Genomic DNA, 10,254 nt, shown 5'->3' with positions numbered 1-10,254 from the left:
AGCAAGTCCCTGTTCCAACATCTAGTCGAAAGCCTTCCCAGAAGAGTGGAGGCTGTTATAGCAGCAAAGGGGGGACCAATTCCATATTAATGCCCATTAATTTGGAATGAGATGTTCGACAAGCAGGTGTCCATATACTTTTGACCTTATAGTGTCTCTTGAATTCCAAAAATAGTATAAAAAATGGAAGTTGTCAAGGGCAGCAATGACTCATACAGGAGTTAAAATATCAGACATACAGAATGTTGCCCTTTTTTAATTTAATCTTAGACCTCACAATGTAGAGCAGCAGTGTAAAGTTAAAGTATTTTTACTTACACAACTTTTAAGTACTACTGAAGTATTTTTTTCTGTACTTTACTATTTATATTTTTGACAACTTTTACTTCACTACATTCCTAAAGAAAGTGATGTACATTTTACTCCATACATTTTCCCTGACACCCAACAGTACACGTTACATTTTAAGTGCTTAGCAGGACAGGAAAAGGGTCCAATTCACACTCTTTATCAAGAGAACACCCCTGGTCATCTCTACTGTCTATGATCTGGCGGACTCACTAAACACACATGGTGAATTTATAAATTATGTCTGGAGTGTGCCCCTAGCTGTCCGTAAATGTAAAAAAAATGGTGCTGTCTGTATGGCTTAATATAAGGAATTTGAAATCATTTTTACTTTTGATACTTACGTATATTTAAAAACAATACTTTTAAACCTTTACTCAAGTAGTATTTCACTGGGTGAAATTCACTTTTGCTTAAGTCACTTTCGATTACGGTATCTTTACTTTTACTCAAGTATGACAATTGGGTACTTTTTTCACCTCTGATGTCAAGTGACCACTATAAAGAATATGGACTCGATTCTTGCTGAGTTTCAGGAAGAGGGTGGCTTTTGGAGGATGCTCTTTATCATCTGCTCATTTGAGTCTTTAAGTGTGAAGGTGACTTTAAGCTGGCCTGGATCCCACTTGTTAATGAAGAAAGGGTCTGCTGTGTCCTTCGAACTGTCCTCTTTACTTGTGTCCTCTATTTTCCTGCCACTCGCACACCCTGCGTCCTTATGGGAGTCTTTTGACACCATACTCTTGAAGAAAGTCTCTTTTACTGGGTGACTTGTAGGTAGTGAGCTATACCTCTTACCCCCACCCAGCTGGCCCCACTCCCCCTGCAGACACAGGCCCTCTAGCTGAAGCTGCAGGGAGTCTGGGGAGCAGCTAGGGACCTCCAGGCAGTAATCTGATGTTGCAGTCTCTAGGTGTTCATCATCCATGTGACCTCCAAACGTTCCTGATGTGTGGGCAGATCTATAGGAGGGAAACAATGATATCATGTGTGAGGGAAAGTGAATATTACCAGTTAGCTAATCCTGCGAGCAAACAAACTGACAGAGTTGTCAAGGAAATGTCAGTGCTTGCCTTTGCCTGTCTTGACGTCTTCTCTGTGGCTCCTCAAGCATCACCTCATAGAAGCGCCTGAACACAGGAGCCGTGTTGTCACCCTGGTGGTATTTCTCTTGCACATTCTTCATAGGGTCTTAGGATGAAAAGTGATTTATCATCACATAACAAAAGGTGAAACAGTCTTGAACAACTAAATGTTTTATCAATGGTTACAGTAGAAAGTCTGAAGAATGCTCCGTTTTAAATGAATGAAAGAAGGAACAATGTGATTTTACCTGAAGTTATGCCAGCACACTGGAATACACTTGGTCTCTGTGGGCCAACAGGTTTCAAAGGCTTCAAACCACCATTCCTCACATGGATTGATTTCCTGTACTGCTTAAGATCAATGCTCTTTAGGCTGGTATCAGCTCTGAGCTGACTCCGGCTGTCCTGCAGTGTGTCGGTCTTAAAATCATGTAGGTGTTGGGTCCTAGCAGTGTTTACCCGTGAGACATTGACACTCTGAAGGAAGAGACACATCATTGATGTTATCTTTCCTCTTTCCCCTCAATACTCATGAAAGCATTTGTGTTAGCAAGAGTCAACTCACCTGTGATACTGCGCTTGGTATTCTAAAGGGCTTGGACATTCGGGAATTCCTAATCCTCAGTGGCGGCTTTGGGCCGGGGCAAGACAGTGCTGAAGTGCCGTCAAAAATAGGCCTAGTACCCCCAAGAAAGAAATTAATAATGTTTTAATTTCAATATATATAATGAGTCTAAATTTTTCTGTCTCTCAAAATCCTGTTCTCACAAACAAGCTCTGACTGCTCAGGGTCCAGCCTACATAACACCGTGCCTCCTCATTGGCTCTGACAGAATGTCTTGAATTTGAGTGGTTGAAAAATCCATCTGACTGATATGTCTTTGAACTATGTCAAATTTGCCTGTAGCTATCCCCTGATCTAGTGTCAGATCTTTTAAATCACTAGCTAAATTAGTTTAAATCAGGATGTGTGTGTATCTGACCATTGATCTGTTTTACGACCCGATTCCTATTGTTTCAAAATTGTTGCACTTGACTTTTTGCAAAGTTGTAAATATTAGCTAGTAGCTAAAGATTTGCAGATAGCTGTGTTGTTTCCTATAGCTATAACAGTAGGCTACTAGCTGTAAAATATTGAACCCAAGCTAATTGGCATTGGCGTAATGGAGGGCTGTTGTTTGGGAGTTAACCGTTGGTTTCTTGCAAACCCTAACATGATTTTCAATGACATGTTGAGTACATATGTATATTCAAAGATATTTGGTGATCGAGGTCGACATCGTTCTCCCTCACCTCACGGACGTGATCGCGTGTGTGCATGTAATCCACCCCTATGCAGTGAACAAGCTACCCCATAGCTACCCCAGTGAAAATATCCTGCCGCCACCATTGCTGATCCTGTTGATGTCCCATTCAGACAGCTCTCTTTGACTCCACTTGTCCACATTGACTGTCCCCGACCTGTTACAATGGGATACTAAGAACTCATCATAAAGAACCTTGAACTCATCGGAAAGAACCGACATCACACATCTCCATCTAACTGTGTTACAACTGAAAGGTGATAGTATCAGTTCCAGTTACAATCTCACACTACGTCATGTGTCTGGCCAGACTTGCATAGGCCTTCTCAAATGTACATCTCTAGCATTATTATCTTTGCATCTGGTGTGATTAATGTTAGTCTCTAATAGAATGTACAGTTTTGCTAGCCTACCGTGGATCAATGGAAAGCATTGATGTGTTCTCATGCTTTGAGGATGACTTGAAGCATGCTGACCTGCTTCTGAGAGTATATCTTAGCTGCATAACAAAATAATATCAGAGGAAGAGACATGGCTATAGTTTTGAAACAGTTAAATGTCAGATGATTTGCATCATGATTCCCCTACCTGTTTTCTTCTCACTTGATTTGGAGTCTGTCTTGCTGTGTTGTGTCCGGCTACTGACCTGGGCTGTAGCAGTGCTTTACCAATGCATTGCACAAAATCCAGGGGCGTTCCAGAGCTTTTTTCTGGTGCCAGTGGAGTGGTTTGTTTGAGTTTCCACAAACTGGACATTTTTATCTGTCAAAACATTGAATGTGAGAAAAATGGCAAATGTGTCTTTATAGCGGGTAGGTTACATGATTATACAGAATGAACAAACGTAGTCTTTTTTTATTGTCTCATCTTAATAATATGATCACTATTGCTGCATTCTTGTGAATTCTTTGTCTAATTACCATAGTGACACCTATTCATTTAAAGTTCCTTGGTATTGCTATGGTAACTGGACAAAGTAAAGAATTTGGAATTCACAATGTAGAAATACTGATTCTATTCTTAGCATTTCAAGACATTAGACTCAAAATAGAATACAACAAATCTAAATGATTGGACTTATAGGAAAGACAAAGTTAGACTAATTGTTAAACATTTATTTAATAAAAAAAACGTTAACTGTTTGTTTATTTAAATCCATTACTCAAGAACTGTTCCAAGTTTTACACAATGACAACTGCCAACTGGGGTGGTCTTGAAAATGAATGTTTGTATGTCCTTGTTTGAAAATGCCACAGTAAGATTTCAAGCATGTACTGTAAGCAGTCAGTGAAGTGGTTTCCCATCCTGGCTATAATAAAGTTGGGGGTTTTGACTCTTATAACCACACAGGAAGAATAATTTGATCTAGCCCATATTTGTGCTTCAACACGTGGTTATGAGAAAGACCAATTCTGCTTCTGCCTGTATATATTACATAATTACATATCATGGTTGTGTGCGACTACAGCAGACCAAATCCTCATATAGAAGTCAGGGGAAGTTCGAACTAGTTTGTCATTCAGGTCTTGTCCCACTGATGGACTGCAAGCGCGAGCTTAAGTAAGTAGCCTACTCAAAAGTAGATGTTATAACCTTTCATCAGGATCACAAGCTTCTCCATAATGCAGTATTTTCCTTTAAATGTGTCATTGTGTATAGATATTTTAACCTGCAACTAATTGGATTCTGATAAACTTTTCACAATTGTATTCAGTTACACTTCCCTCTTGTTTTTTTGGACAGTGAGGCTAAAATGTGGAATCCAAAATGCTGGAGTATTAGAGCCAAATGTAAACACTTTTTTTATATGGAGTGGAGTGTATGTAAGCTTGAAGTTGCTTTAAATCATATATTGTGCATATATTGTTTGAATGTTCATTTTAAAATATGGTTATACTTTAAATCAGAGAGTTCTATTTGTTTTGTTAGAATTAAAAGCTATTTTGTGACAGATGTGATGTCCCTGCGATAGTTGACTTGGGGTGAGATCTGTTCTCACTTCAAGTTTTACATCCTGTTTAATGTGTTTTCAGTTCTACTGTCTGACTACACTGAACACCACCTTATAAGAATTAATTAACAAGGATGCAACACACAATGTCTGCATAATCTATTTGACAAAATATGTAACATTTCACAGTTTCTTTGTGGTCTGACTAGTAATCCATTCCAATTTGCTCTATTTTTTTCTTAAGGTGAATGTTAATAGCCGGCATACCCCATACATCCCATCGTAAAATGAACAGCACAGTGTCTCCGTCCGTGTTGCCTCTGGACAACAGAAGTCTCTCTGAGTCCTGTACAGTGGAACCCCAACATGTGTCCATCACTGTTTTCCTCCTCCTGGTTGTCCTGGTTGGTTTCTTCCTCAACAGTTTCAGTCTGTGGGTCTTCTGCTGCCGTATACCACAGTGGAGCTCTGGTACTGTCCTGCAGTTTCATTTGGCTGTCAGTGACACTGTTATCACACCAGTTGCACCATTAATGGCAACATACTTTGTTATGGGTAGCCATTGGCCCTTTGGAGCTTTTCTGTGCAAGCTGAACATTGCCTTGCTGAGCATTCACTTCTATGGCAGTATCCTGTTCCTAACACTCATCAGCATTCATCGATACGTGGTAGTTGTCCAGTTTAAAAGGGGCTCCTGTATGAAACGAAAGGCGTTTGTTCAGAATCTGTGTGCTGGAGTCTGGCTGGTTTTGCTGGCTAAGGGAATTGCCTGTTTCTTCTTATTAAACACAAGCCCAATGGGAAACCGCACACAATGTCTCAGCATTCATCAGGAAAAATACATTGACATCTACTTCGCCATCAACTTCGTTATGCTCATCCCTGGGTTCCTGTTGCCTCTCTCAGTGGCAGTGACCTGCTATGTTCAGCTAGCAAGATCAATGTCTCGTATCAATATCAACATGTCCAAGGGCCGTGATATAAAGGCCAAGTCACGTAAAATGGTGGCAATGTGTCTGGTGATATTTGCACTGTGCTTCACTCCTCTGAACGTGATACGAACTGTGGCTGTCATATTAAAGAAGTACTTTCCAGAACAATGCAGTCTTCTCCTGCAGGTGGAGACTGCATACTATATCTCCTGGATTTTGGCTGGAGCAAACTGCTGCTTGGACCCATTGCTTTATTGTTTTGGATCACACAACTTTGTCAAGGCTATTCATAGGTCTCTCAGAAAATTCGATGTCAAGTTTAAAGAAGACCCAGCCACAAATGACCAGATCATCTATGATACTGCTATTGATTCGCCCTCCATTGACTTAGAAGACATCCACACCCAGCATTCGAACACGTCTTGAATAATGAACCTCATAGTAGTATAATCACTTTGGCTTATTGTTTATTGTGTTTGCTCAGTGTCTTTTTCTTTTTTACATAAATAGTATCTAACATTGACATGGGACCTGTGAAGGAAGAATGTACAGGTAAGTGCCAAAATAAAGGAAACACTTGAGTAAACGAGGGATACAAAGTATATTGAAAGCAGGTACTTCCACACAGATGTGGTTGTTGAGTTAATTAGGTAATTAACATCTCATCATGCTTAGCATCATGTATAGAAATGCCCAGTTACCTATGATTTTGGCTACAATGGCCAGTCAGTCACCCACCAGATCTCAACCCAATTGAACACTTATAGGAGATTCTGGAGCAGAGCCTGAGACAGATTTTTCCACCACCATCAAACAAACAGCAAATTATGGAATTTCTCGTTGAATAATAGTGTTGCATCCTTTCAATAGAGTTCCAGACACTTGTAGAATATATGACAAGGCACATTGAAGCTATTCTGTTGGCCCGTGGTGGCCCAACGCCCTATTAAGACACTTTATGTTCGTGTTTCCTTTATTTTGAAAGTTACCCGAGGGTGATCATAAATGTATTATTTTATTGATGTGTTATAATATAATTAGATACTGTCATATGGCATACTGTAATTGTAAAGCAAAACATGCTCTGTTTTAAACAAATTCAGTTGTATATTGTATGCATTTTAAAAGGAAGATCTTTTCCACAGTCTTCATTTGTAATAAGTCCATTTTAGTCAGTTATACTGTATGGTTTAGTTTAAAGTCACTTTTTTTTGTGGTTTGATGATTGCATTGCTGATGACGAAAAAATATTGTCATTACTTTCCCCGCATCATGCAGGAAGTCACTAGAGGTGTTGTGAGAAGAGGTGCTCACACTGTCCCATTCTGAGAGCAGCAAGTGTGACTGGTGTAATGCTTTACAAAGCTTGGTAAGGTCTCTCTTATGGGTTTATAATAGCAGGTTGTCTCTGACAAAGGCAGATGGTAGAGAGATGCACATATTTGCTTACTGTTAACAATATACAGTTATAAATTGAGAATTGCCGTCTTGATCTTAATATCATGGTTCATAAATATTTAGTTTTAGGCTACCTTTATTCACATTTCAGATGTTTTTGTTTAAATCCAGATCTGTACCTGGGTTTGTGAACTGGATATTCTTAGACAATCTTACCATTGTGAGATATAATTGTTGAGAGGCTGTGCAAGAAAATGTGGCAACACAGGAAAAGTTCAATGCAATAGCATCCTTTGACATCAGTCTATGAAGTGTTGCAAGATACAATAAAATGGTTTAAATGCATGAAAATGAGAAACAACATTTTGATATATTTTTTGGGGTAATAATTTTCCCATCCTAAATATTACTCTTCATAAATGTTTCCTTCAAAGGTGTTTTAAGAATATCTACTTCCACTCTACATCGATTTCTTCTCAAGATGACCAGCACAGAGTCACCCTCCATGTCGCTCCAGTCCCTGACCACTATCCCAGCAAACATAAATGCTGACATAACCACCATCCCAGCCAACAGCAGTAACACTGAGCTCTGTACAGTGGAATCCCAAAATGGTTCCATCCCTGTGATCCTAATCCTGGTCTTTGTGGTTGGCTTCCTCCTCAACAGCTTCAGTCTGTGGGTCTTCTGCTTCCGTATACCACATTGGAGCTCTGGTACCACCCTGCAGTTCAACTTGGCCCTGAGTGATGCCCTTGGCACCCCTGCAACTCCCCTGATGGCTGTATACTTAACCAACGGCAGCAACTGGACATTTGGACCATTACTGTGTGTATTCAAGATTGTCCTTCTAAGTGCACACTTCTTCGGCAGCATCCTGTTCCTCATGCTCATCAGCATTCATCGTTATGTGGTGGTTGTCAAATTCAACAAAAGCTCCCGTATGAAACAAAATGGGTTTGTAAGGAAGTTATGTGGTGGAGTTTGGTTGCTGCTTCTAGTAGAAGCTCTTGTCCTAACTTTCTTTCTTCCACCCAGTAAGGAGGGAGATAAAACCCAATGTCTGACCATCCATCAGCATGATCTGACAGATGTGTACTTTGTCATTAACTTCTTCTTATTCATCTTAGGATTCCTTCTGCCTTTCTCAGTGGCTGCAGAAAGCTATCGTCGCCTGGCAAACTCAGTGTCTCAACTCAATATCAACTCAGCAAGGGGCCTTGCCGTTAAGATCAAATCACAGAGGATGATAGGTATCTGCTTAGTGATATTTGGGCTCTGCTTTCTACCACTCAATTTAGTGCGGACAATAGGGGTAGTGGTAAACAAATACAGTGAAGCTTGTACGATGCTTCGACATTTGGATACGGCATATTATGTGTCATTCATCCTGGCAGGTGTCAATAGTTGCCTGGATCCTCTGCTGTATTGTTTTGGGTCCCAGACATTTAGAAAGGCATTTCAGGGTGGATCCTTCAGTGTGGGTCGGATGAACACTCAAAGAAGTACAACAGAGCTTTGAGTGAGTCGGAGACAGAGAGGTTATCAATTACACTGCAATATTATTGAATATATCACGTTCTATGTACAGTATGCTGCTTTCTCTGTTTCATATTCATTTCTCATTGATAATTATCTGGATTGGGGTCATATTGGGTCAACTTTTTAACTGTTAAACTAAATTGTTTTTTATTTTCCTTGTGTATGAATTGTTATCATATTTTGTAATGTAATTATTGTTTCTTTGACCTTTTGCTTTTATTTGAGAAAATAATAATGTATGAGGTCAATACCTGTTCGAAATCCGGATTAAAAGAAAATGTACCTCTATTTGTCTATAGTTCTCATTTCACAAACTCACTAAGGTGGGAGTGTTGACTATCCATACAGTAGGCATATCAGACACCCTAATTTGTCTCAGTCCTGTAACCAAAAACAATGTTTTACTTAGCCAATTTCAATTTGATGAATGAAAATGACATGGAATTCAAATGGTTTTACCCCAATCACTTTCTGACAGCACCCCTTTTGATTTGAATGAAACCATCCATGAAAAACAACCCAGACCATTATTCCTCCTCCACCTAACTTTACAGTTGGCACTATGCATTGGGGCAGGTAGCGTTCTGCTGACATCTGCCAAACCCAGATTCATCTGTTGGACTGCCAGATGGAGAAGTGATTCATCACTCCAGAGAATGCATTTCCACTGCTCCATGCTTGGCATTGCGCATGGCGATCTTAGGCTTGTGTGTGGCTGCTTGGCCATGGAAACCCATTTCATGAAGCTCCTGACAAACAGTTATTGTGCTGACATTGCTTCCAGAGGCAGTTTGGAACTTGGTAGTGAGTGTTTCAAACTAGGACAGAGGTTTTATATACCCTACACGCTTCAGCACTCAGCGGTCCTGTTCTGTGAGCTTCTGTGGCCTACCACTTCGCGGCTGAGCCGCTGTTGCTCCTAGACGTTTCCACTTTACAATAACAGAATTTACAGATGACTAAGGCAGCTCTAGCAAGGCAGACGTTTGACAAACAAACTTGTTGGAAAGGTGGCATCTTTTAATGTTCCACTTTGAAAGTCACTGAGCTCTTCAGAAAGGCCATTCTACTGCCAATGTTTGTCTATGGAGATTGCATGGCTGTGTGCTCGATTTTATACACTTGTCTGAAACAGGTGTGGCTGAAATGGCCGAATCCACTCATTTGAAGTGGTGTCCTCATACTTTTGTATATGTAGTGTATTTGACCATTGTAGAAGTGCTCAGAAAGTGACTTTTTGGACTTGAATGCCAAAACATTCAAGAGATAAAAGTGCTCAAAGTTGACCCTTTTTGCAAACTCCACAGTGCCTTGAGACATCAATGTCTTCATCACTGGAAAAGATAAACAGTTGAGATTGATATCATTTAAAAGCTTACAAACACGGTTGTCAAACTATCTTATAATTTCTTTCTTCTTAAATGTTTAATAAAATGTTTCATTTTCCTAAGGGGTACGCGCAATGCTGTCGGGTGTACCCCAAATAAAATGTGATTCACATTGTTTTTAATAAAAAAATGCATTATTCACATTTTCAAAAAGTCCATTTATATTTTCCAATGGGGCCATATATTTAGGTGAGGTTTTTTTCTCGCCTGAGTAGCCTCGTTTCCCTGCCAAAAATAAAATTAAACCATCTAGTGTTCAGCGAAATAACAACATAATGTCAAATACAGGTAGCCTAGTCAAATAAT

The 10,254-nt window shown here is 39.8% G+C and overlaps 2 protein-coding genes across 2 annotated transcripts; both read left to right on the top strand.

The window, feature by feature from the left end:
- The first annotated feature begins 4,199 nt into the window (after positions 1-4,199).
- LOC112232791 (P2Y purinoceptor 2-like) lies at positions 4,200-6,057 on the top strand. The gene is made up of 2 exons (XM_024400016.2): positions 4,200-4,297; positions 4,933-6,057. Exon 2 carries the CDS (start codon positions 4,937-4,939, stop codon positions 6,044-6,046), a length of 1,110 nt encoding a protein of 369 aa, XP_024255784.1. The 5' UTR covers positions 4,200-4,297; positions 4,933-4,936; the 3' UTR covers positions 6,047-6,057.
- An 857-nt stretch (positions 6,058-6,914) lies between these two features.
- LOC112232792 (P2Y purinoceptor 2) lies at positions 6,915-8,842 on the top strand. The gene is made up of 2 exons (XM_024400017.1): positions 6,915-6,989; positions 7,453-8,842. Exon 2 carries the CDS (start codon positions 7,500-7,502, stop codon positions 8,538-8,540), a length of 1,041 nt encoding a protein of 346 aa, XP_024255785.1. The 5' UTR covers positions 6,915-6,989; positions 7,453-7,499; the 3' UTR covers positions 8,541-8,842.
- The last annotated feature ends 1,412 nt before the right edge of the window (positions 8,843-10,254 follow it).

Source organism: Oncorhynchus tshawytscha, linkage group LG04 (genome assembly GCF_018296145.1).
Source record: "Oncorhynchus tshawytscha isolate Ot180627B linkage group LG04, Otsh_v2.0, whole genome shotgun sequence".
Classification (NCBI taxonomy): Eukaryota; Metazoa; Chordata; class Actinopteri; order Salmoniformes; family Salmonidae; genus Oncorhynchus; species Oncorhynchus tshawytscha.
The sequence above is the reverse complement of the archived record's forward strand: the minus strand, read 5'-3'. Positions and strand labels throughout refer to the sequence as shown.

Excerpts from the sequence above, each read along its gene's own strand:
- LOC112232792 (XM_024400017.1), top strand. The coding sequence starts at position 7,500 with ATGACCAGCACAGAGTCACCCTCCATGTCGCTCCAGTCCCTGACCACT.
- LOC112232791 (XM_024400016.2), top strand. The coding sequence starts at position 4,937 with ATGTTAATAGCCGGCATACCCCATACATCCCATCGTAAAATGAACAGC.